Genomic DNA, 27,939 nt, shown 5'->3' with positions numbered 1-27,939 from the left:
AGAGTAAAATATGTTGGAAAGGCAAATTCCCTATATACTCTGGGCCCAAACCTGTAATTTTTCATTAAAATATGTCAATTTGGATTTGACATTGAACTATCATTCCTACTTCAGTCCCATATTATGTAAACTGCTTAGAAATTTTGATTAAGTGGTATATAAATCTTGTTAAATAAATAACAATAATAACAACAGAGAAATCAGAAGTCATTTCTACAGCTCTGATTTCTCCAATTGTTAATAGATTAAATTTGATAAGTACCATCATATCAATGATCATAATACCTTGCTATGCCATATATTAATAGCTATTGGAGGATCAGTCCCTTTGCTTATCAGCTGAAAATATTTCAATATGTGTGGAATATGCTAGGCCACATTTTGGGCTTTCTTAGGGATCTGAAAAAAGGTATTCATGTCCCTTAATACAGGTCTAGCGATCCTGTGTTTGATCTCTTATTTTCAAAGGACTATTTGTGTCTCCTCCTTCATCAAGCATAAGGACCATATGCAATAGAACAAAGTGCATGTTTTGGTATTACTGTCACAACACTCAAGGGGTACAGCTTGCACTGGGTGTCCCTCCCTTTAGTTTTGCCTCTGGGGAAGTTCTGGATTTGTGTGTGTGTGTGTTTGTGTTTTTAATTAAGAAGGTGAAAAAAAAATGGGGTTTATTCATCTGTTTCCACATTTTTGCTGTTTAGTCGTTCAGTCGTGTCCGACTCTTCATGACCCCATGGACCAGGGCACGCCAGGCACTTCTGTCTTCCACTGCCTCCCACAGTTTAGTCAAACTCATGCTGATAGCTTCGAGAACACTATCCAACCATCTCGTCCACTGTCGTCCCCTTCTCCTTGTGCCCTTCATATTTCCCAACATCAGGGTCTTTTCCAGGGAGTCTTCTCTTCTCATGAGGTGGCCAAAGTATTGGAGTCTCAGCTTCAGGATCTGTCCTTCCAATGAGCACTCAGGGCTGATCTCCTTAAGAATGGATAGGTTTGATCTTCTTGCAGTCCATGGGATTCTCAAGAGTCTCCTCTAGCACCACAATTCAAAAGCATCAATTCTTCGGCGATCAGCCTTCTTTATAGAATCATAGAATCATAGAATCATAGAGTTGGAAGAGACCACAAGGGCCATCGAGTCCAACCCCCTGCCAAGCAGGAAACACCATCAGAGCACTCCTGACATATGGTTGTCAAGCCTCTGCTTAAACTCTGCTTTATGGTCCAGCTCTCACTTCCATACATCACTACTGGCTGTTTGCACATGTACCCCTTCAAAACAGTAAAATGCCCCTTCTTCTTTTTGCAATGCCCAGCATTTAAAAACATTTAGGGTATCACTGTTAGTGTAAACAGAGCTACAACTAAAAGGATGGGTCCTTGCCCGAAAGAGCTTACAATCTATATTTTGACAAAGATAGAAGGAGAGAAGGGAGGACAGAAACTACCAAGTAGCAAGGGGGAGAAGGAATATTGGCAAGTGCAGTTCCATGTGGGCAAGCTTCATTTCAGTTCCATGTACTGTACGAATGAAATCAGTTTGATCAGAAACTGCTTGCAACCTGCTCTAAACAATGTCACTGATCTGTAACGGACTGTGATAAATGCAATTAGAAATTGAAGAACTAATAGGCTTTGTATAAATTAGCCTTTGTATAAATATCAAACTACCAACTCAGATATGGGCCTAGTAACAGCAGCAGCTTCAATCTCCCGTTGACACATAAAGGAACAACTTTACATAGTTTATCACCAGTCACCTGTTTGCCGTATTCAGTAAAGCTCGGCGTAGATGAAAGCTCACTTTTACTCATTTTACTCTCAAGAACAGAACCCATCTTAACAGACATGGGAGTTCTCTTCCCAGATACAGATACCTAGCAATAAAAAGAAAACTTGATTAATCTTAGTTTAAGGTGAGTTAAAGCACTGTACTTTATATGTTTCATGAGATTTTTAAAGCTTTGCTGTACACCCTTTTATACTTTCATAATTTTTTTCAAATTCCCAAAAGCCAGTTATAGCAACCTCTCAGTAATACCACTGTCTGGAGAGCTAGAGGAGTTGCAGAAGTGTCTCTGGCTGCTACCCTTCAGTGAGATAACTCTTTCCTTACGAATCAAATGAGATCCGTTTTATGCAACTCTTGAGACACCACCAACAAAAGAATCAAGAGCTTGGAAAGGAACTTCAAATTAACATTCACATGATGTGAGCACGGATCAGAGACAACACACAAATGTTCATTAATTTATATTTCGGGTGAGGGTTTTATCTTTCCTCCTTCTCAGGTGCTCAGCCTCCACCTTCAGGGTGACTACTATGGGGAGAGATTGGGCTCAGAGACAGCACACTGCCACTGTCTGAACCTATTTCCCATCCCTTCTGCAATCACTTGAGGGTGTTCAGCCTCCTTTCCCCCCCTCAACAACCTTTGGGGAAGAGGAGAGCATTTGCTGGTCCTTGTGCCTCAGCCCAGTATACCTGAAGGAGCATCTCCACCCCCATCATTCTGCCCGGACACTGAAGTCCAGCGCCGAGGGCCTTCTGGAGGTTCCGTCATTGCAAGAAGCAAAGTTACAGGGAACCAGGGAGAAGGCCTTCTCGGTAGTGGTGCCCACCCTGTCAGATGTCAAAGAGATAAACAACTATCTGACATTTAGAAGACATCTGAAGGCAGCCCTGTTTAGGGAAGTTTTTAATGTGTGACATTTTAATGTATTTTTAATCTTTGTTGGAAGCCGCCCAGAGTGGCTGGAGAAACCCAGCCAGATGGGCAGGGTACAAATAATAAATTATTATTATTATTATTATTATTATTATTATTATTATTATTATTATTATGGCTGAAGGAGGCTACCAAAGTTAACCCCCCATCCTAATCCTGGATCCTGGTCAGAACTAGCATCTGCATGTTGCCTCCTGCTGTCCAGGGGTATTCCAAGAAGGGAACATGCACCACCCATGGCTGCAGCTTGAATAATCTCTACTGCTGGTGGATTTCCTATTCTAACCTGCCTTCCCATCCAGTATGGGTAAGGTGTTTATCTGCTATTGCTAAAGACTCTGCCTGGATACCTCCCCTTCCACTGGGACTCCCAGCATTCCAGATGTGGCAGAGCTACTTTGCTACTACATGTATATTTAGATGAGTGGGCCCATGTTCATATGGAAGCAACTCTCTGAAATGATGGAACACCTTTTCTCTGGAGATGCTTGAAAGCCCAGGGTTTTCTGGCATCGCTAGAAGCTGCTTTCATTTAGACTAAGCTTTAGCTTGCAATGTTGCATTTCAGCAACATTTCAATGTATGCTTTATATTAAAATATTGTACCTGCTTCAAGTTCCAAGAAGGGCTGAAAACAAACGTAATGAATGAATTAGATTAGCATTTATGGGAGGGGGAGGGAGAGAAACAGAGCGGAAGAAACACTATTTTTTTTTAAATCTGGACAGTGATGTCCTTCCATTGACTTCAGCAGAATTTGAGTCAGATTCATATCAAAATTGTTTTTACTGTCCCGCCTGTCTAAAGTTGGTGATGTTCTTTTGTTTCTTAGCTTTTCTCACCATGCCATCTGTTTCTCTTGTTTTTCTCAGCTTCTTTTCTCTTCGCTTCTCCAGAAGAGGCAAAATCTTCTCATCAGCCAAATTGCTTCGGAACTCACAAAATTGTGGCCAAAATTTAAACAGAAGAGCAAAAATAGTCATCTGCGGCAGGAAAAAGAAGAGAGGACTTTTATTTGTTTTAACAGCATATAGAAGAAGTACGTAGAAGGTGGATCAAAATCTACTAGAAGATCTCCAACTGATCTGAAGCAGATTGACTGGGGTTCTGACTTTCAACTGTTCAATAACAGCAAATGCAAAACAGCTTTCCCCACCTAAGTTGGGCTGCTGAAATGGAGAAAGCTAAGAAGGGTCTCTTCCTGAGGAACTGTGTTAAATGATGTTTTATCAAGCATTATCCCACCTTTGCAGTATGTTTTCCCATCAATTTCCTTCTCACAAAAATTTCAATTTGGAAGCGGATTTCTTGAGGAAAATCTCCAAATCATCTCTAAACCTGAATTTGCTAGTACGTAATAAGGATCCCACCTAAAAATAGGAACAGCCTGGAAGTGTGAAAGGACTTGGAGTTCAGATCAGCTCCAGTTCCTAGCCTTACAATGTGCTCAGAGACACCCTGTTCCTAAATTCTAGCTGTCTCTCTTTTACACTTGGCTCTGGTTAGTAGATCTTGGGAGTTCTAGTAAAAACCAAAGTAGCTCCAACAAGCCTGGTGCCTGCTCATCCCTCGTATAGAGAGAAACTGATGGTGCTGCAGACAATTGGGATATTTGCCATAAAAACAAAGCATATCTTTCCTAATGCCCAGCACAAACCACCACCTCCCTCCATATTGTTGCCCAGTATTTTGCTTCAGACCTGCACATACTTCTAATCAGTATGTGTTTATTGCCAATAAAAAACCTACCTAAAACCACAGTTAATAAGCATTTCATTAAAAGAATGTCCTAAATAATTGCTTGCATTAATAAAAGCACAGAATAGCAGGTTTTGGGGTTTTTTAAAAAAATGTGTACGTGTGTGTGTGTGTGTGTGTGTGTGAGAGAGAGAGAGAGAGAGAGAGAGAGAGAGAGAGAATGAATCACAATGGTTGCTTTTAACCCAACTATTTTCCAGAATATTCTATTTACAAAGGGAAGGGAGCTTTTTAAACAACAACAACAACACATTGCTCTTTAAGAGAAATGGATTTCATCACTGAATAAGTTCTGAAAGAACAGAGCTGACAGGAAATGTTTCAAGCGATATAATCTTTTTGCAATGTATGTTTTAAACTAGGGGAGGGAAACCCACACAAAATTGAATGCAAAGACCAATACTCTATTCAAAGGCTGGTCTCAATTAAAGCATTAACGCATGAACCTATGTTGCGTGGATACTACCATTATATAGTTTAGCCAATAGGCGGCACTGGACTTAGTTATATCGGGGTGAAGTTGGAAGTCACTGTCCATCTAGCTCCCTGACAGGTGTGCCCTTTAAGCTTCTATGACAAATGACAGTTCCCAGGATTCTTTGGGAGAAGCTATGTCATTGTTAGCATTGTAAGCAGCCATCGTTATGAAGCTTTGTGGCCTACTCCAACAGCTCAGCCTCTTTCCAGAATGCAGATTGCCTCTTTCTTCACATGCAGATTGCCTCTAATGATGTTAATGGCATATGATCCACTAGAATATTGTTGGTTCTCACAATAAACACATAGAGTCCCATTTTAAAGAGGGAGATCTGAGGCAAAGCGCTAGGGAACACACTGTGCCTGGTGCTGTCCATGAATTCTTGGCTGAGGTGACATTTGAATCCAGGACTCTTGGACTCAAGGCTACCCACTATCCATATCAGCCTGGTGAAAGTATCCACCATCTCTGGGTTTAGCTGCATTTTCCATTCATACATTGGAGCCCTTTATCTACCCCACAATCTGTTCCTACTCTTGCGATCAGGGATGTTTTATGGATTCATATTAATATTTGTTTAAAAGGTAAGGGATGTTGGTAGGGAAGAACTGTTGGTGGTATTTTGTGGAAGTGAAGAATTAGCTAAATGGCCTTTCAAAACAGAAGGATAAAAGGTAGTAACTGCTGGTGGTCAACAGTACTAGTTTGTACAGATGACCCTATTTGGTCAGTACAGCAGAATAGGCATACTTCTTTTATTAAAAAAAATAGCAGGGAGGAGGGGAAGAGCCTACAACCGCATCCAGTAACATCAGTCATCTAAAGAAAAAGGGCAGTGCATCTGATCAAGTTAAGCTGCCCTTGTGCATTGCTGACATTTGCAAAATCCCTAGCATAGATCCAAAAATCCTTAGGCGTCTGCACTCACACAGTGGGATACACTGATTTTTCATATTGGCAGCAGCTTTTATGAACTACATTGGAGGTTGAGAGAGAGAGAGAGAGAGAGAGAGAGAGAGAGTCCCCTGACTTTCTGGAGTAGTTTTACAAGGATCACAAGAAGCTGCAATGGAAAGGAGGCTTCAGCAGTGCCAGAACATGGGCAGAGTTTTCTGTGCATGGCTAGAAGGTCAGTCTATGAGTGACTACTTCAATCTGAATCTTTCATATTTGTTACTTAATACAGTCATACCTCGGGTTGAAGTAGCTTCAAGTTAAGTATTTTCGGGTTGCGCTCCACGGCGACCCGGAAGTAATGGAGCGTGTTATTTCCGGGTTTCGCCGCTAGCACAGACACTCAAAATGATGTCATGCGCATGCGTGGAAGCGGCGAAACGCAACCCGTGCACACACAGACGCGTGTTATGTTTACTTCAGGATGCGAACGGGGGCTCCAGAAAGGATCCCATTTGTATCCAGAGGTACCAGTGTACACTAAATTCTGATCCTGCCCATGAGTAAAGGTATTGCCTATGGCTCCTTAAATCCAGTTTCTAACACTTAAAATCTGATGAGACTTAGAGGTAGGTTCTGGTTTTCTGGGCTGAGATTTGTGCCGGTAAATAACTGTGGTGGATGAAAAGCTGTTTCTATAAAATTTACCGGCACAAATCTCAGCCCAGAAAACCAGAACCTACCTCTAAGTCTCTATTTCAACACCTCCCAACTGAACCCAGGGTTTTCATCATTCTTATTATACCTGTGCCTCTCTAAACACGTAAGGGCCTAGCTCTTTCCTGTGCTCCATGATCTTCTGGGCCTGCTCCTCAGGTATGTCAATCTGAAGAGCTGGTGGAATGGCAGAATTTATGAAGCAGTTGATGATGGTCGTGATCTTATTCTGGATGATAGCACTGTCACAGTGGGAATGGCACAAGTCCTGGAAGGGAAAAGTTCAACAGGCAGGGTAAAGACTCTCTGTAATGTAAATATTTTATTTCCGGTAAAGACTCTCAGAGCAACAAACAAAAATGAAAAATAACACAATACAATAAATACATTAACACAACATAAAGCAGCAGCAGCAACAACAACAACAACAAGAAGAGAAACAGCTTAAAGCAATATAGAAGCCAATTTCTTAAAAAGCTGGGGCAAATAAGGCTCTAGGAAAAGGTAAAGGGACCCCTGACCATTAGGTCCAGTTGTGACCGACTCTGGGTTGCAGCGCTCATCTCGCTTTATTGGCCGAGGGAGCCGGTGTACAGCTTCCGGGTCATGTGGCCAGCATGACTAAGCCGCTTCTGGCGAACCAGAGCAGTGCACAGAAACGCCGTTTACCTTCCCGCCGGAAGCACACACTTGCATGCACACACACACAAAATTTATATATATATATATATATATAAACACAAAGCAGGGAAAACTCAAAATAGTCCAACAATGGCTGACTCTTTTCTGGTTTTGAGCATGCTCAGAATGATGAGTGTCTGTTGGACGGTGAGACAGGGGTTGGGGCATAGAATGGAGTATCATGGAAAGAGGCCTGCCAGGTTGGCTGAAACTCTGAACAGAAGCACTCCACACACTGCAATATTCTGTTGCAGGTCCCACTTGCCTACTTGAATGCTCAGACAAGCATATATACATCTGGCTACCAGAAAGATGGATTCTGAAAACAGAACGATTTTTCAAGTCTTATAGTTGCATGATGAGCCTCCAAATGGATTTCAAACATGCCTCATCTCTATGGCTGTGTACAAAGTATACCTTTACAGCACACCGGAAGCACATTCTCATTTCCCTCAGATCATTCCAGGCTCTACAGTTTAACCCTCACCAATGCACAATTCCAAAGCTGCCCTTAACAAACTATTGTGTGGGCACAGACTTATGCTGAATATTTGTGGTCATCCAGACAAGGGCTCCTTGTTCCCTACAACTGGAGGGATGTGTCTCATTAAGAACCACGCGGCTGTCATCACAGAAGAATTCAACATCTTTGACACAGTCGCCTGAGTCTTATACGAACAATGTGAGGCGTTTTTTGTGTACAAAATGTGAAAATGAGCTTCAAGCCTTCTGGTCTTTAGGCCACATACTTACTCCCTCAACTCTGCTGGAGGAATGATATTTTGGGGGGGGGAGAAAAGGAGGAAGTCTTCACAATGGGTTGCATCGATAGTCTCAGCAGAAATAAAGCAATGGCCCATCAGCAACCCATAAGCTGAACTGGGCCTCCTGAAATCCAGCCAGTCTACCAGCTCAACAGACTGTGTCACCAACCTACTGTTGGTGTCCCTGCCTCCCACACTACCAGTCCCGATGAGCACTAGTCACTAGACCCTTGTACCAAATTCTTCCATCTATTTGGCTACTAAATAATAATAATAATAATAATAATAATAATAATAATAATAATAAACATCTGTTAGTACATTTTTTTTAAAAAAAGACTCAAGGCAACTTAAAAAAACAATAAAAGGAGTGACAAGTTATCCATATAATGTAAAAAAACCAAAAACCCAGCCCTACAAAAACAACACAAAACATTAGCTAAAGCCACCCTAGCCTGTCCCATACTGAATCTGGCAAGCTCAGAGTGATAAAGTGTGTTCTGATATCCATCTCCAAATCAGAGGATCCGTAACTATCATCCACCTGGTGTGGGGAGCCTCTTGCTCCAAAAAGCCTCAAGGAATCAAGTGGTCAGCCCCAGCTTTCCCCTATCCCAAAGAAATACCATTGCAGATATAAATGCCACAGTTTATGAGAAACTGAGTTGTTTCCATTCCTTGATAGCCCTGTACCTTATATTTCTGCACTTCCTGCCAGAAGATCACTCCATTCTCCAGTAAATCTCCTTTCAGTGACACATAGCGTTGAAACTGATAGGCTGTGATTGGATTCAACAGGGCTTTGCGGAAAGTAATTATTTCCCGAGATGAAGAAACCCACTTACTGTCCAAATGCTGTCAAAAGGAAAGGGAGAAAGCACGGTGAGTAAACTCTGTTTTGAAAAGCAATACTACAAGCATTAGTTAGGGTAAACTGCCTGATACTTATCTTTGCAATGACCCCCAACTTTCAGTAGTTTATTACAGGGACACAATAAGAACTTGGCAGCCATTTTCTCCCTCCTATTCTTTTGTTTGATTTGGGCAACATTTCTTTGGAAGGGACGAAAGGGAAAAGGAAATGACTAACAGTGATTTAGAACATATGACTCCATAGTGTAAGTATGGAAACAGCCATCATTGTTGATTATGGCAAGAAACTCTTTTTTACTTTTTCTTTTGCAGGCGGGGTGGAAGGGGTTATGAAGAGAAGGGGAAGAAGATCAGTTTGAGATCTTGTGGAAACAAACAAGAGCTGGGAAGAAGCAGGCAAACCACACAGCCTACACATCTAAAACTCCCCTTGACAGCAACCTCCCTAATAAAAGCCGCTTTGAAATCCACTGCCACAAGCACAACGGAAGCTGAAGATTTGTTGTTTCTGGAACTCAGTTTCACCAACAGTAAAACGCAATTGAATGTCATCAAGACATTTAGAGGATCTTCACACTGGGAAACTAGGAGCATGTAAAGCAGGTGCAAACAAGGAGAAAGCTCAGAAATAAAACTTGAAAGAATTGGAGAGAATCTATGGGGATTAAACAAAAGACAAAAATGACTGCAGAATCAAAAATCTTCTCTTCCCCCATTCCAACAAATCACTTTTACGTCACTCATCACCAGCAGCAGTGCAAGTTTGCAGTGCAAATCTTACAGCAAGGTGTAAACCACTTAGGGGTTTATTTACAATTAAGCGGTATATTAATTCTGTTAAACAAATAAATAAATTACGTTTGAACATGGAGCTCTCACAAATACAGTGGTACCTCGGGTTAAGAACTTAACTCGTTCTGGAGGTCTGTTCTTAACCTGAAGCACCACTTTAGCTAATGGGACTTCCTGCGGCCGCCGCACCGCTGCCATACGATTTCTGTTCTCATCCTGAAGCAAAGTTCTTAACCCGAGGTAATATTTCTGGGTTAGTGGAGTCTGTAACCTGAAGCGTATGTAACCTGAAGTGTATGTAACCAGAGGGACCACTGTATAGCATAAGCACTCGCAATTCCTCTTGCCCTCCTCCACCAGCAATTATAAGACAGGAAGTTACTACAGGGAATAGAAGTCTCTGTTCCCTGTTTCCAGGCTATTCTTTACCTCCCATATCAAGTCTTGACTTGAGCCAAGATCTCTGCCCACCTTTTAAAGAAACTTCCTACCTTTCTGAAACAGCCCAGACAGCTGGGAAATGAAGTAAGCAGAGATAACGGAGCAATTGCAAGGAGAGGGGGCTTCACATGGTTCACTTGCCTCAACCCTCTTTAGAATTAACACACACACTTTCCTTTATTTCTCAGGCTCAAGGTGTGAATCCCAATGCTTATGCAGTCAAAACAGCAGCACTCATGTAGAAAATAAAGGTTTGGGGGAACACCAGATTTTGCAGAAGTTTCTTTTTAAAAGATCATTAGGGGGTAAACCCTGAAAAGGGGAATCTGCAAAGCAGCCCAGTGAGAAATGAGCATGATCAGTGGTCTCAGAATGCTGCCCAACTGTTTCACGGCAGGAGGGATGCAAAAAGAGAAGGGGGCAGAAAGATTGGAACAATTAGCAGGAGCACTCCACACCACAAAATGCTTTAGCAGGCACTGTAACTCAGCGTTATACGACACACTAGAATTCTATCATTATGCTAGAGGAGATATCTATCACACTTCCATTGGGCACTCTTGGAGCAATGTGCAAACTTACACATCTCACCCATTAGTATGTGTGAGGTGTGCCTGCCTCCAGGGGTACCATACCTCCTACGGGGGACGGGACATGAATAGGTTTCCCTGTTGCAGGGGTGCCATCTTGGATAAAATATTGCGGTGGTCCAGGTAAGCCCCACCCTGCGTAATCAATCACATGACACAGTACACACACCCTATTTGAACAGGAATGTCCATCAACTTTGTCGGGACCCAGCTCCCTCAAATATTTTCAGGGGGGGCATTTTACCAAGGGTGGGGGAGCTGTAGTCCTCCTGATGTTTCTGGAGCATCATCCCTAACCATTGACCATCAAGCTGGGGCTGACAGCTGTTGAAGTCCAACAACATCCAGAGGTCCAGGAGACACCAAGCTTTGCTTCCTTGAATTTGCCTGGTGCTATTTGGACCCTGCAAAACTTGGCTCTTGGCTCTTGCTATGACGTACTTCCCAGTCCTGCCTTTGCCTGTATTCCCTGGTTTTCCTACACCTGACCCTGCCAAGATATACCTCTCTGTTTCTGATCTAGCAAATTGCATTCATATCTCAGCTGGCTCCTGGCACTGGCAATATGGAGCCCAGACAAAAAAGAAAAAGTCCCCCACCCCTTGCATAATGTATACAACATGTGTTATACAGAGCTTGCTGCTCTTTGACAAAGAAAGGAAAAATAGAACAGAAAGGCAAAAAGCCCTCCTGAGATGACATGTTACAGTGCTTTAAGATGTTTAACAATTGATATGATCTTTGCATTAGAATGCAGTTCTAAATGAAACAGATACTGTGAGATATGATTAATCCTGCCCACTTTGCTACATGCTTCGGATTCTTTTTTGGTGACTGCATTTAATCGCTCTCAATAATAAATTATCTTCCAGATGCTGGAGTGAACAGCTTGTCCCAATGAGTCTAGTGAATGCAAAGCACTGAAAATGTGCATTAAGGTTACCACATTAATCCCTGACCTTACAGTCACGGCAAACAATTACATTTCACGGAAGTCCAAAAAATAATGATATTATGGCAGCAGTGGAGTTGTCCGGAACCCAGTTGTCTTCTTGCGCATGCAAGAGCTTCCTCAAGTACTGCAGCTTTGCTGGCATGAAATGGTGGTCCAGATCCAAACCCCAGTCTGCCAACTGCCTGCATCTGCCTCAGAAGGCAATGGAATGAAGCAAAGAACTAAACACGCCTTTGCAAGAGTCTGCCCTTGCTCAAGAGGTAACACTGTGGCTTGCACAGAAAGGGATGTGTCTAGCTCCTCTGGAATTAAAAATGTGTGCCTATCTCCACAGGAAGCATTTACATGCCCAGTTACGCCATGAGCAGTTTCCTATGTTAGATAATACAATGAATGCATCTGCAAGTCGCTTCCACATTTATTATAAATCACCTTCTAAACAACTATCTCAAGTCAAGAAGATAAATAAAAACAGTTTAAACAGCGAATACATTGAAAACAAAACCGAAAACATGCAAAGTAAATATTCATGATAAAGACCCATTTATCCAGCTGGGAAAACCAGTTGGGACAAAAATGTATTTGATTGTTCCTGGAAAGTGCAGTTAGCAGGCACCTGTCATATGCCAACAGGGATGCTATTCCACAGAACAGCGGCAGCTACACTAAAAGCCCTGCACCAAGTTACTGCTTCTGGTATCTTTGGAGAAACTTGCAGGGAAAACTCTCCCACCGACTGCAGCATTCTAAAAAAAATGCATACATGTAAATCTTGTAGTGAACTCAGTTGTCTGGCTGCTGCTCCCTCTGTAGCCAAAGTACCATCCATGCAGAAGAGGGAGGTTATCACCAGGCTCAGAGGAACCCTAAGATTTGCAGAGTACAAAAAAGAACTTGGTTGCGGGGGGAGGGACTCCTAAGGGCAGGGCACCTGAAAATAGCCTACTGAGCATGCTCAGTAGCCACAGAATGCTGGCCGACTGCTAGAGGAGCCAGAAATAAGCAAATAGAAAACTTCAAGAGTGGGTGTGCTGGAATGGAGTTTCCTGGAAGAGAGCATGACTAGCTGGCTAGAAACCTGAATAGGAGCAATCTGCTATCCTGCTGCAGGTACCACTTGACTTATTTATATATTTGTAGCCATGTTTGCAGCTCATGGCAAAACATGCATGTGGTACCCAGTCTCCCATCCAGGCATAATCAGACCAAGACTTCCTTAGCTTCAGTAGCGGTTACTGTAGCTTATGCTTTCAGATCATGTCCCCTGGGCTCACTTAAGTTGGCATGTTGTTGTTGTTTAGTCGTTTAGTTGTGACCGACTCTTCGTGACCCCATGGACTAGAGCACGCCAGGCACTCCTGTCTTCCACTGCCTCCTGCAGTTTGGTCAGACTCATGTTTGTAGCTTCGAGAACACTATCCAACCATCTCATCCTCTGTCATCCCATTCTCCTTGTGCCTTCAATCTTTCCCAACATCAGGGTCTTTTCCAGGGAGTCTTCTCTTCTCATGAGGTGGCCAAAGTACTGGAGCCTCAGCTTCAGGATCTGTCCTTCCAGTGAGCACTCAGGGCTGATTTCCTTAAGAATGGATACGTTTGATCTTCTTGCAGTCCATGGGACTCTCAAGAGTCTCCTCCAGCACCATAATTCAAAAGCATAAATTCTTCGGCGATCAGCCTTCTTGATGGTCCAGCTCTCACTTCCATACATCACTACTGGGAAAACCATGGCTTTAACTATACGGACCTTTGTTGGTAAGGTGATGTCTCTGCTTTTTAAGATGCTGTCTAGGTTTGCCATCGCCTTTCTCCCAAGGAGCAGGCGTCTTTTAGTTACATCCTTCTTAAGTTACCATTTCAGATGCAGGAGCGACGTAAGAGAGTACTGCTATGCCACAGGAATGATTGACCGGAAGACTGGCATCCAAACCATGACCTCCTGTCCACATTTTGGGGAGCCCCATTACCAAACTGTACCGCATTATCAAACACAAGGCTCGCGTGGCAGGGGCTGGCAAACCAGGCAGTGAAGGGCAAACAAGGAACTCCGGCAAAGAGCTTTGCAGCCATTCAGGAACTAGCCTTGGAGCTGCATGCTGACCAGACAGGAGCCACCTTCAAGGAATGCTAATGGGTGAAGCAGAGCTTCTACATGGTGACTGCACAAGCAGAGGTAGGTGGCCATTCTGGTTCAGTTGATGGGGGTGAGAAGTGATCTTGTCTATTTGATTTACTTGCCTCCCGTGGGTTCCAAGCAATACACTGCAGCTCAGGTTGTTTTGAGATATAAGTGCCTGTAGATATCAGCAGCGTGGGAAAACAGTGTTTCGACATAAGGAAAACGTTTAAGGACAAGATGACTAATTTAGAAGGCAACAATTACTTTGAAGGATGACACCACTATGGCTTCCCCATGATCTGAAGGCCATAAGAGTTTAAGATGGAATAACCACAGACTGATAAATTAGACAATGCTGGATTCTGGGAATTATTCATCACTCAGTACGGTGCTGAAAGTAATAATTCCTCCTCACCTCCCTTTTTCCTTCTCACAGCCCCTCCCCTTTCCATGTTGCCTGCACTGCCTTTTGTTCCACATACTCTCCCACTGAATGCCTGCTATACTGTCTTGTTTTCTGGATGTATACTGGTAAACATAAGCATGTATCCAGGTTAGGGAGGTCGTCCAAATTTTGTGAGGTCGTTCTCCAACCAAATTATGTGAAGAAAGACACAGTTATTAGGGGAAAGTGTCTGTGAAAATGCATATACAGTGGACGCTCAGGTTGCGAACGTGATCCGTGCGGGAGGCACAGTCGCAACCCACAGTGCCGCATCTGCGCATGCACGGGTCGCAATTAGGCGCTTCTGCGCATGCGCAAAGCGCAATTTAGTGTTTCTGCACATGCGCGAGTGCTGAAACCCGGAAGTAACCATTCTGATACTTCCAGGTTTGGCGTGCTGCGCAACCCGAAAACGTGCAACCTGAAGCGTCTGTAACCCAAGGTATGACTGTATTAGCGGAAATGACATGAAATGCATTTTATTGAGCAGAATTGCTTTCAATGATGTCTATATTAGAAGAAATTCTCACTAAAATTTGCTCTCACAATAACTTTTTTTAAAAAAATTGCAAACTGACTTGCAAATGTGGACATGGAAGTGTTAATCTAGTGACATCTGGAGGGCTGCGAGTTAGCCAACCCTGGTTCACAGCATCATGAAAGGAATAATGATTGCATGTGCCCAGCACCAAGTCTTTGTGCCCAAATGTGCAAGGATTTGAAAGTACTGAGCATTCTTACATAGAAGTAAATCCCACAGAGTTCAATGGGTTTTACTCACTAGAAAGTGTCCTTAGTACTGCAGCCTTAGAGGTATGTAAACCCAGAATACAATCAAGGACAAGAGGTAACAAACATAGCTTGCCTTCCATGCTTCTGCTCTCTTCTCAAGTCTTTGAATTAAGATATCTTCTGCTGCATCTTGGAAGTGTGGCTGCAAGGAGGGAGTAGGAAGCAACACAGTAGTTATTGTGGATGTGCACCTTCATACTTTATTTGAGTGCTCATTATAACAATGTAGACTGGTGGACAACGAATTCCGGGGGCAAGAAGAGGATTGGTAAAAATTAAGATTGATTGTTCTGTCCCTAGGAAAGCAGGTGACAAGTTTCCATTGAAGTTAGGAAAATGTAACATTTCGTGCGCAGATTGCTTGCGTTTGTCATTTGAAAAAGAACCTTTTCTAACCTGAGGACAACACTGCCTTGTAGCTCACCTCATGTGAATTGTGGGCAGAGCCAAAAAGGTGTGTATAGCCAAAGCCTGCAGGGCCAGCTCACAATCTCTCTCACAAATGCACATGAACACACTTTGCAGATATACAACACACATACGCACTCTCCCACATAAGCTGTCTTGTAATGGCAGGAGGTTGTGTGGGAGTCATCCTTAAAATATGACAGGTATGTGGGGAAACCACAAGGATTTGTTTCCTGAAATAATCTGAATCTGGTCGCTTTCAGAGAGAGAATACTGAACTGAACAGACCACTGCTGAAAAAGTACAGCTGCCCATATATCTGCAGATGCTCTCGCCAAAAGTGATTATCTTTCCCGGTCAAAACCCCCCAAATATATAAAAGAAATCCTGGAAAACAAAAACAAAACCAGGTTTCGCTCGTTCCTTTCTCTGGCAAGTGTGTGAACAGGCAGCAGCACTACCATAAAAATCAGTGAAGTGAAGACTATGCAAACTCACTAGTTTTTCCTCTCTGATGTGGCACCGGGCTCCAAAGCTCATCCCACCCAGTAGACTCGTTGTGCAATGTAGCAAATAATAATTCTTTCACAGTCTGTCAAAGGCCTGGCTGATAGCCAGTCACTGACACTCCCTTCCTTAACAATTGTGCAGGAGAAGAAGGGATCAGAACCATTCTTAAAATAATAGACAGGCCCAGATGGGAGGATGAGGAGGGAGCAGTGTGAGAAACAGACAGGGTGGGGTGCTGGGAAGCCAGCTCATTTTCTTCGGGCTCATGTTCCTCTGTGCTACTCAGCAACTTCCAGCTTCCAATGTGTGGCTGGATTGCATTTGTGTGCTCTAGAGAGAGAGGAACCGTGTATAGAGGCTGGAATTCTACAGCAAAATTCAAGATCTGTGCACACGCAGAACACCCCCAAATATACACTTCAAAAGTTGCCAGATGTGGAGCCAGACTTCAACATGTCTTTGGTTGCTAATGGGAATACCTGCTACAGTGGTGCCTCGCAAGACGAAATTAATTCGTTCCGCGAGTTTTGTCGTCTTGCGATTTTTTTCGTCTTGCGAAGCACGGTGTTGGGAAAGTTTTGGAAAAGCTTCAAAAACCACCAAAGTCTTTAAAAACCTCAAAAAAGGCTACCACACCGCGTTCTATGAGTTGCTCCTCGAAGTCAAGTCGCAACTGTATTAACGGTGTTAAGAAAAAGGAAACAAACTTGCAAGACGTTCCCATCTTGCGAAGCAAGCCCATAGGGAAAATCGTCTTGCGAAGCAGCTCAAAAAACAAAAAACCCTTTCGTCTAGCGAGTTTTTTGTCTTGCGAGGCATTCGTCTTGCGAGGTACCACTGTAGATGGGGTGCATGAGAAGCAAAACTGCATACAAAGCTATGAGCCTTATTTGGCTTTCTTCACATATTCTCCTGTTTGCAACCGATTCCGAGCTAATTGGCCATTCTGCTGTGTGTCTGCCTCACTCGCAAGTAAACGACAGGCCACCACAAAGAAATAATAACGAGGCAACGCAGGCGGGTGAAGCCTTACCTTTACCCTTGTCTGTGGTCCTGATTCTTCGCTTGTATAAAATAGTGGCAGCCACTGCTTCTCTAGTCTCCTCTGAACACACTTTTGAACCTCCAGCAGAATCACAGGAACGACTTGTTCGTGAAGTAAATACCCCCAGCCTCCACCTGATTTCATTATCTAAGGAAAACGCGGATATATCAGCAAAATATATAGCCCTATACCTTCAAAGCACATTTCCCCTCTCAAAGCAGTGGTGTATTTATTGTGTCTGACACCTCTGGGCAGAAAGATTTGCTGCCCTTGAGAAAAGAGAGCTGTACACAAAACTGTCTCTGATGTTGAGGTGGCAGCCTTCCCAAGAGCCACTTCAGGGAAGGCACGCAGCTGGTATCTATCAAAGGGGGCTGTGGTGGGGAGGCTCTTCTGAGGAAAGGGCCTCAATTGAGGGGCGCTACCCTTCAAGTCTCACTGCCAGTGCAACACCCTTGGCATGCCTCCAGCTGCAGTGGCCCAGAAAACACCATCTCGCTAGTGTCTCTTGAAGGGAGCAGGGGGAGGTTCTCTGAGGAGAGCTGGCAGAGCTCTGATGCTGCTGCAGCTGTTGGGGACAGAGCAAGGAGCTGGAATAGGTGTCCGCATCCTGGCGCCTCTTCTCTCTCCCCAGCCGTGATGCAACGCCTCCTCAAATTCGAAAGTGCCCCAGTTTGCCCACCTCAAGGGCGCTGTAATTTGTGTCTCTGTTAGGGCTAAACTACAATGCCCAGAATACTTTGAGGGAGAGAATGTGCTTCGAATGTGCTTTAAAGGTATAGTGGGTACACAGCCATAGTCCAAAAACAACTAGAAAAGCATGAATAATTTCTATGAAAAACAAAGCCTGGCTACTGTGCAAAGTACAATCTAGAAATTCTCTTTCCTATCAAATAATTGTTTATGCAGACATAGCTAAACTCAGCGACACCAGGATGGTGGTACGGTGGAACAGGGTCACCAATATGACACCCCTGTGTGTCTGTGGGCTCACTAGTCCTCCCATGGCAGCTGTGAAATTATCTTAGGAAATATCTCCTCAAAAATCCAAAATGCACAAGGGACTGTATGCTCCCCCTGCTCGTTCCCTGATTTTCAGCCTATTGCTGTTCTGTGTCAGCTTCATTTCTGTTCAGTCTGGATCATTCTGTACTGGGTTTTTAAAAATTATAAAACACCCAAGAGCTGCATATAAATTGTGTGCACCTTTCGTATGCAGCCAGATGGGTGGGGTATAAATAATAAATTATTACTATTATTCCCCTAATTTTATTTATTTAGTTCCATTTTTAAACCACCCTTCACTGGTGAAGATCCCAGGGTGATTCAGAAAACACAGCAAAGTCATTCAATTAAAAATAACAGAAAATCTTAATCTTTACTTTGAAACAATATTCAAACAGACACATCAGCAGAAGGCAATATCAGTGTATCTGCCCTAAAACACATTTCTCTCTTAAAAGCTTGAATGAAGAGATTTATATGCTTTTCAAGGCATTCGTTCCCTCAAATGTATGCTTTTATAAGTATTTTCCATGCAAAGCAAGGGATTTTAGTGCGGTTGGGGTTTTTTTTTTATTTTAACAGTGATTAGATTGCAAAATTCGGACACACACATAACTGGATTAATTGCTACGTCCCAATCCACATATAAATCCAGGTGAATTACATTGGTGAATTATGCTGGGTTTGAAATGCAGACGGAACAAATTTCACCCCTAGTGGAAGAATACTTTTGTATATATCTTGTCACCTTCAAAGATTTTATACCAGGGATTTTATATATAACAGAAGCCACACAGAGTAAGTCCTCAGTTCTTTATGTTTCATACTTTATGGGTTTGAACTTCTCTCTCTCTTTTTTTATGTTGATTGTAGGTCTTGGCTCATTAGGCAGTGGGAAAATTCTTGGCTGTTTTCACATAATATCTTGGCTAGTTTTTCTTCAATTCCCTTCGTCTCAAGGCTAATCTTAGAGTTCCCTGACTCCAAGACACACCATAAAGTCTAATCTCTTTCTGCACTGTGGTAAAGCCATTGAGGGATTATTTCAGCGTATCAATTTCTTACCAATGCAGAAGTCTTCTGCATTTCTTACCCCTCTCCCCACTGCCACCACCAAAATGCGTGCGCACAAACTGTGGCAGCTGATGATACAAACCACGCTATAAATTAAACCTGAGAAAGAAGCACATCTTTGGGAATGTAAATACCAGCAGTCCACCAGATGGAGGTCAGTTTTATGTCATGGAGTTCCAGGAGTTTCCAGTCATGGGGACACAGCCAAACTCTCCACACACACACTAAGCATGGAATGTTGCTTTAGCTGCAGAATAACAGGTCACTGCAGCACAGTTTGAATGCTGTAACTAGTACAGATGGGGGAGAATCGCTTCGCATTTAAAGCTGAACCTACCTACTTTCACACACTCTAAAACAATACATGACCCAAAGCACAGCAATCCTTTGACATGCACCCTTCTCCAAATTTTGCAGCAAGCTGGGCAAGGGGCAGGTGGCACAGGCCGTTAGTGAGTGTGCCATGTGCCAGCTCCTCCTCCAACCTGGGGAATTGCTGTTGTCCTATCAGCCAGGCCTCGGGGTCTGCAGCTGCTGAACGCCAGGTTGGCTCTGAGTAAGACTTCCTTCATCCATGATATGATTGTGGGTGAGAGGGCTTATCTGGTCTGCATCACCGAGACCTGGGTGGGTGAACAAGGTGGAGTTGGTCTCACCCACCTTGTGCCCACCTGGGTACTTGGTGCAGCATCAGGGCAGACTCGTGAGACGGGGAGGAGAAGTTGCTGTGGTCTATAGAAATTCTTTCTCTCTCTACAGGCTCTGTCCGGTTTATGGGGGAGAGGGGATCTAGTGCATGTGTTCCTGGCATTGGGCAATCAGGACAGTTTAGTGATTCTGCTGGTTTCCCACCTGCCTCCTGCCCAGTAGTCTCACTGCCTGAGCTGACAGAGCTGGTCTTAGAGACAGTGTTAAAGACTCTGAGATTGCTGGTTTCTGGTGACTTCAACATCCATACTGGAACGACGGGCTGTGAAGGCTGCCATGACAACCATGGGGCTGCCTCACACTGTTTTCTCAGCTGTATAGGAAGAGAGTGATCTGAAAGTGGGGGACATTGACCTCAGTCCTTTGTCATGGTCAGATCACTTCCTCTTGAGATTGAGGCTTTCAGCACCTCTTCCCTTCTGCAAAGGCAAGGGACCTATTACAACGGTCTGCCCTAGGAGGCTGATGGATCCAGTGGGCTTCTAGATGGCTCTGGGGGATTTTCTGGCTGATTTGACTGACAGTCCTTTCGAAGCTCTGGCCAAACTCTGGAACATGCAAAGGGCTCAGGCTGTTGACACCACCATCCAGAGCTTGGGAGTACATTTTCAGCAATATGCTGATGACACACAGCTCTACTTCTCTTTTACATCTGCAGGTAAAGCAGTGGATATGCTGGACCAATGTCATGCCTTGGTAATGGACTGGATGAGAGCCAGTAAACTGAAGCTCAGTCCAGATAAGACTGAGCCACTGTTAGTGGGCAGTTCCCTGGATGGATGAGAGGTGGCCTGCTCTAGAGAAAGTAAATGTTAATTTAATGTGAGAACTGATCTGTCCAACACTGTCAAATCTTAAGTTCTTAATAGCAACTGATTACCTGCTCTTGCTCCATCTTTGTAGCTGGACTGTCAGCCCCAAAGAAGTATTTCCTATTCAAATATTTATTCTTAATGTCCTTAGATTTTGCTTCTCTCAGTTCTTTATTTCTGTGAAGCATCCTACGGAACTGTTCAATGTCTAGCCAGCACGTGAGGTCGATGCTGAAAATAAGGTAAAAGAGTACTTATTTCCATCGCATTACAATTTCCATTAACCAGTTAAAAAATTAGGTCCTTAACAATCAAATATCCATTATCATATGAAGGCTACAATCTTCAACAGAAAAACCAGAAGGAGGAATTGCTCCTGAGTAAACACACAAAGGATTACACCAGGGAGTCACTGTACACCACAAGTAGTTTACCAGCCAGACAAAATTATTTTCCCACACCTTCACAGCCGTCATGAAGAAAGTCTGGCAACAGCATGGTAAGAGCAACAAAGAATCTTCTAGCGCCTTGATGTTTAACAACTCAGACACTATCTTCGTTACACATTTAAGGAGTATAATACCACAGTAAACAGTTGCAACTTCCCCCAAAGAATTCTGGGAAGTTTGTTAAAAGAGCTGGGGGGTTTTAGGAGACCCCTGTTGCCCTCACAGTCATACAATCCCCAGAGGTCCCCCAGGGAAGAGGTACTGACTGTTAAATCACTCTGGGAATTGTTTTATCTGATAGATAGATGTCATTTGTATATGTTTTGTTGCATATTTTAGAGTCTCTAACTCTTAGACTCCATCTGTACCTTACATTTAAAGCACCCTTATACAGTGGTACCTCTAGTTGTGGACTTCATCCGTTTCGGGGTGCCCTTCGCACCCCGAAAAGTCCGCAACTATAACGCCTCTTTGCGCATGTGCGCGGCAAGATCAGGCGCTTGTGCGCATGTGCGCAGATCACTTTTGCGCATGCACGTGTGGCAAACCTGGAAGTAAACACTTCCGGGTTTGCCATGTTTGTAAGCTGAAAGTCCATAACAAGAGCGGAACGCAACTAGAGATACCACTGTGCCATTTTGACAGCCATGGGTTCCCACAAAGACTGCAGAGAACCACAGTTTGTTAAGGGCCCCTCACAGAATCCCCAGAGTTCCCTGGGAAGAAGGATTGAGCATCCTTAACCCCTTAACCAACCATGGAATCCCAGGATTTTTTGGAGGAAGCCATTCAGACAGTAGTAGTACTTTAAATGTATGGCTATAATTCCTGTGAAAAGCCAGCCAGGGGAAGGGATTCTGGATGGAAAGCTTCAGCTGAGTAAGACAGCAAAATGTCTTGGACCAGCCTTGCACAGCTTTTATATTTCCTTTCAGTTATATTTTCCTTTCTGGTGAGAAATTACATCTGCGGATATAAACACCATGTGCCTCCCCCACTGACATGAATGAGAAAGACCTGATGAGCAGAGCCAGAGGAGAGTGGAAGGTGCCCCACGTGTACCCGGGAGCATACATAAGGCTCTGGATTGGAACACATGTGTGCCTGTGATACACCTGCACCACCACATACCCACAAAACCCATTCCTGAGATGGAATTCTGAGAAACAGCTGAGAGGCTCATTCCTTCTGGGTGCATGAAGGAAATGACTTTTTTCATTGCAAAAAATCTAGCTCAGCCTTCCCTAACTCAGATGTTTCAGACTACACCACCTATGTTCCCAAGCTATATCTGGAGGGCACTACGTTGGAGAAGGCTGATCTAGTCACTGCAGCAATAATTTTATCATGAGATAAGATACCAACTATCACAGGCTCCGGTCAAGAAGACACACTTTCATTGCAAGGACGTACTAGCACAGGAAAAAATACCTTGCAGACTGCTGTTCAAGGAAGGTCCGGAAAGCTTCCAGCTCCAGTTTCTTCTTTAACAGGTCGTGAATGCTATATGACGTAGCTTCTTCAGGAAGTGCTTGACTTGGGGGTACTGTGACTACGGTAGGTTCAGGATGCAATGGGATTTCCTCTTCTTTGACAGCCGAAACCTAATGAAAGAATTGTACCAAGCACTCTAGTCAATCTAATTAACGACCCATTTTCATAAGCCTTATAGGTTTTCCTCTGCCTTCCTACTTTCTACAGATTGCTGTTGTTTTCTGCTTCTCCATGGAATTGCATTTCAGGACCAAACATGAAGGGGCAATTACATGTATCAAGATATGAGACAGGGTGCACTCCACCAAGGATGACTGCCAAGCGACCGACAGTTATTACAAAATGGCTTCTATGGGAGTCAAGCGCTGATGAAGAGGAGAGGGAGATGTGAGCTGAAATCAATGTTTCCTTATCTCTGAGATGAGGCTTATGATGTGACTGTAGAAAGCCTTTAGCTCACATTTCTGGCCCAAGGGCCACATTCATGCTTGGCCAACCCTCTGGGACTGCATGCAGGCAATGGATGTGGCTGAAAGTAGATGCTGTGGTAGAAAAATAAAAGTTGGTAGGCCCAATTTAATTGCTGCCCTCAGAATACTACTGATTAAAATGGGGGCCCTGATGTAAGGAAGGATTGCCAGATCAATCAATCTTTATTACGATCCAGACAAATCGTTACAAAGCAATACACAATTCAGACAGCCTACTTCCAGGTTAAACAAGCATTTTGTTCAAAGATAGGGATATCATTGGTTCTTGCAACCACCAATAAAAACTTCGCCACTGCTAATGTTCTAGCATTTGTCCGGTCTTCCAATAGGAACCTGACATAGTGAGCCTCTGATTTTCCTGGGAAACGCACCAACAAGGGTAGTAGGATTGCCAGATCAGCTAACTAAGGCCACATTCACTCCGTATATTTTGAGCACTAAGATGCCACTTTAAACAGTCATGGCTTCCCCCAAACAATTCTGGTAACTGTAGTTTGTTAAGGGTGCTAAAAGATGTTGGGAGACCCCTATTCCCCCTCAAAGAGCTACAATTCCCAAAGTTCCCTAGGAAGTGGTGTTGTTAAACCACTCTGTGAATTGTAGCTCTTGAAGCGGTATCATGGTGCTCTAAATGAATGGAGTGAAAGTGGCCTAAAAAAACATGTGCTGTGCAAACTAAAGCATGGACCGCTAACTGGAGGCTACAATCAAGTATGGCCTATTGATTAAAATATTCAGAGCAGATGTGGCTCTGTCCTTTAAGGCAGCCTTTCCCAACCTGGTGTCCTCCAGATGGACTACAACTCCCATGAGTCCCATCCAGTATGGTCAGAGATGATGGAAGCTGTAGTCCAAAACATTTGGAGGGCAAAAGTTTAAGGGACCCTGTTCTGAGGCAACACCCCATGGATTAATCCTCACCACCTAGACAATTCGATGTAAAAGTGATGTGCATTCTCCTAGTGTAAAGACTTTGGGCCTATCCACACCACTTGAAATGCAAGCAAATGGAGGCTGTCCCATGTGGCAAAGCACCACTTGGGTCTCATGACTTTTCATAGATCTTGTTTCTGTCTTTCTTCTCCTCCTTTTGTAGTCTGGTCCATGAGGTCACGAAGAGTCGGACACGACTAAACGACTAAACAACAACAACAACAACAAATGATGACTATTACTGATTTGTGTGTCTGGCCACTTCTCATGAAATACTTCCTATCTAAGTTTTCCAAGGAGATGACATGCTGTAGCCATGAGCTGGACCTTAGCATGGGTAGTGTGTACCTCAAAAGCCAGTGATGCCGAGCCACAGTGTGTAAAAGTCTACAAGTGTCTACAAGTTATCCCACCCGAGAAAAACAAAGAGTTAACCTCCTGGTGCTAGGCAAAAATAAAGAGCTTGTTTTTCTTAATAGGTGCTTGTCTTACCTCATCCTTCTTGGAAATGCTGTCTCCATGCAAAGCCTGCAGCTTTCTAAAGTACACTGAGTCCAGCTGTCGAGTTTCTTCCACCAGCTCCACCTAATAAAAATAATATCTTATGTCATCCGCACAGTACACATTATAGAAAGGAAGATGAAGGGGTTGGAGAGGCAGCCTGCCAGTGACAGTGGGTAGAAAAGAACCACATTTGCCAATAACAAGACAGATGTTTAGGAGGCATATCACTGGAAGTTGCATCCTCTGGAGCAGATGGTTCAAGGAGAGGATTCGCTGAAACAGCTAAAAGGAAATTCCCTCCCAGCGGTGCTGAGGCTTCTCCCTTGGGGGTGAATGCACCAGCGAAAAAGGAAGCATGATAAAGTTGTTGCGAGCTTTGTGCAAGGACTGGTTTTTTAAATTTTATTTTATATATGCATTCAGAAGGAAAACACACCAATTTTATTTAAACTCATCCAGGATACTGTTTTAACTTTCAGATAAATAACAAATACATATACATATATGTACAGAGGAGTTATCTTGATGGTGGAGGCACAGAGAACTCCACTCCTTTTAATAGCGAGCTCAGGAAGCTAGTGCTGCTAGGATTATAGCCCAAACAGGAAACTAGGAAAGCAAAAGTAGGTATTAGCATCCTTGGGGAAACCCTGAGATTTGCAAAATACCCAGAATGATAACAAAAACAAACAAAGGGGGCAAAAAAATCTAAAATGCAGCCCAACATGGACTGAGCACGCTCAGAAGCAACAGGTCCCACCTGTGATGACCAAACATTCAACCGGCTGTTACTATATAATAAAAACTGGACAGTGTAGCATCCTGTTAGCCACGCTGACCTGGATTTCTTTCTTCCTTTAATAATGTTTTTATTTGTTCTTCATGGTACAAAAGATACATTTTGAGAAAACAATTATTAAACCAGTAAACAGCGAACTACTTGTCCCGATAGAACTAGAGATTTCTGTCATGCTATGTAATAAAGTTTCACGTTATTACTCTAAAATATCACACTAGATCTGGATGTCTTGTCTTGGAGAATTTTGTCTAGCCCTCTCTGTGTACAATTGGGAAGGGCGTGATGACCATTCTCTCCCAGACAAACAACAACATCTATGACCCACAGGGCATCGACATTACAGGCAAGGGATCCGAGGCAAAAAGATGAACAGGCTTAAGATTAAATCCTATTTTATTAGTTGCTTAGACCCCTCAAAAAGCCAATGAACACCTAGTATACTAGAAAATACCAGGGCTTTAAGGGCACAGACAATAAATTAAGAGTCGGCACTCAATTAGGGGGGGAAAGAGGTTGAAGTTCTATGAATTATTTTGTAGCTTAAGGGTTGCTAGCCTCCTTACACAAGCCAACAACCAGTTCAACACTGCATGACTCCAAATGCAGGGATTTCACATGCAACAGCTTAGCAATTCAAACAAAAGGGGCCAGTGATGAGTTAAAAACAATACCACTTCTTTCTCACTTCGTACCATATATCCTTAAATTACCTGCCCATAAGTTTTTCTGTCTTGTTCTACCATCTTCATCCATGGATCTAAAAGAAGGATGAGGATGTATTCTTCTGCTGAGTCAAAAAGATCCTCAAATGGTGGCTCAATTTTCTGGTAAATCTCATTTTTTGTGATCTGTTGTAGTCCAATATCCATGCTAGCAGAAGGAGCAATGTAATTGGCATAAAGAAACTGTGTTAAGTGGAAAGAGAAGCAAACAGTTAGATGGTCATCCTAACAGACACAATAAATTCATTTGTCTAACCGCTTTGAGGATGTTGTTTTTAAATAATCAAGTGGTGTATACATTTTATGAAATAAAAAAGGGGGAAATATTAAAAAAACCATATTTGTAATTTGTGTTTTCTGCAACATTAGCTCTCGTTTCCTATTCTCATTCTGCTATTAATTATTCTAAAATTCAGTATCTGCTGTCAGTTGTTATGCTGTTTATCAAAACTGTTTGGTTTCCTCTCCAAGTTCATTAAAGCTGCTAGTAATGGAAGATCTGTGAAGGGGAAATTACAGGTCCCCACGATACTCTGTGGTAAGTCATGTGCTTTAAATGTGCATTGAATATGCTTTAAATGTACAATGTGGATTTGCTCTTGGGTGGCTTTTGTGATACACACTATTTTAGCACAACACAGGAACTCTGCAGTCTAAACACTAAAAGATTTGTTTTAACAAATTAAAACTAAGTAGAGCTAACAGAAAGCAAAATGGAATGATATATCTCACCTCTTATTGTGTTCTACCTTGCTGCAAAATAAAACGCAATTTTCACATACTCAACAATACTACCAAAACTTGGAAACTTCATGGAAAACTAATGCTACAGTTACATCAAATTTTAATATGATCTACACTGTTCAAATGTAAAAAAGCTACATTAGCAAAGAACAGAAAAAGATTTTAAACAATGCAATATCTATAAACACTTTTTCTTAGAAGGGGATTAGCTATTTTATTCAGACTGAGCTGGGCCGCTTCAAGGCTAAATTGATTGCTCTCCTATGACTCATAAATTAACACATAGGAGCTGAGAATAGGAAAGGATGAAAGAAAGAAAGTTAGTTTTCCTTGCCTCGCTGGAAATGTTCTCTCACCAATGTGTGCGTTTTTAGAAGCTCAAATGTCATCTTTTTGTTTTACTCATTGGAAAAGTGGTGGAAGCTGTGTGTCCATTATTTACAAAGCCATTCTGCAGGCATTCATGTGCACTGTACAGAACAGTAATCCTTAAATTTTGTTACATTATGAACATGACCTTTAGCATAGCAGTTGATACAAACAAGGCTGCTTGAAAAGCTTAAATTTAGAGGGCTTTTAGGCTGTTGCTGGGACTGCTGGGTTGGGATTCAAGGTACCCTGAGGGTCATCTAGTCCAACCCCCTGCAATGCAAGAGTCTCAACTAAATCATCCATGACAGTTGGCCATCCAACCCCTGCTTAAAAACCTCCAATGAAGGGGACTCCACCATTGGAAAGTTTGGGGTAGCATTCGTTAGTCACAGCATTATCCAACCCTCCCACAAACAAATCAGAATGAATGCTCAATAAATAGCTGGCCTCATCTGATCTCCCTGAAAACAAATCAATAAGAATGCACAATAAACTGGCCATCTGGAAGTGACCCATATTCTTACTTCATTCTGATGCAGAAAAACATTGGGACATGGGAAGCTGCCTTATACCAAGCAAATACTTAGCAGCTCTCCAGGGTTTCAAAGAAGGGTCCCGCTCCGCTCTATTTGGAGATGCCAGGGATTGAACTTGGGACTTTCTGCATGCAAAGCCTATGTTCTACCACTGAGCCACAGCTCTTCCGGAAAGGCTCTTTGCTTGTCTGACAAATGTCTGAGTGGCACAAACATAGGAATCAGCTTTACTCAATGTCAAATCACTGGTCTATCCAGTTCAGTACTGTTTATACTGACTGGGAAATGACAGTATGTAGG

At 43.0% G+C, this 27,939-nt stretch overlaps 1 protein-coding gene across 3 annotated transcripts in view; it reads right to left on the bottom strand.

The window, feature by feature from the left end:
- Positions 1-27,939, bottom strand: part of RGS22 (regulator of G protein signaling 22) — a 74,366-nt gene that overhangs the window by 6,568 nt on the left and 39,859 nt on the right. For all 3 annotated transcript variants that reach the window (XM_028736399.2, XM_077932823.1, XM_077932824.1), the window contains exons 16-25: positions 25,976-26,170; positions 24,455-24,547; positions 22,476-22,648; positions 20,664-20,826; positions 16,985-17,143; positions 15,107-15,175; positions 8,720-8,881; positions 6,670-6,849; positions 3,577-3,717; positions 1,767-1,883 (exon numbers count right to left, since the gene is read on the bottom strand). In XM_028736399.2, coding sequence (XP_028592232.2) covers positions 1,767-1,883; positions 3,577-3,717; positions 6,670-6,849; positions 8,720-8,881; positions 15,107-15,175; positions 16,985-17,143; positions 20,664-20,826; positions 22,476-22,648; positions 24,455-24,547; positions 25,976-26,170 — 1,452 coding nt within the window. The remainder of the gene's footprint in view (positions 1-1,766; positions 1,884-3,576; positions 3,718-6,669; positions 6,850-8,719; positions 8,882-15,106; positions 15,176-16,984; positions 17,144-20,663; positions 20,827-22,475; positions 22,649-24,454; positions 24,548-25,975; positions 26,171-27,939) is intronic.

Source organism: Podarcis muralis, chromosome 8, assembly GCF_964188315.1.
Source record: "Podarcis muralis chromosome 8, rPodMur119.hap1.1, whole genome shotgun sequence".
Lineage (NCBI taxonomy): Eukaryota > Metazoa > Chordata > Lepidosauria > Squamata > Lacertidae > Podarcis > Podarcis muralis.
This window is presented reverse-complemented; position numbering and strand designations above follow the sequence as displayed.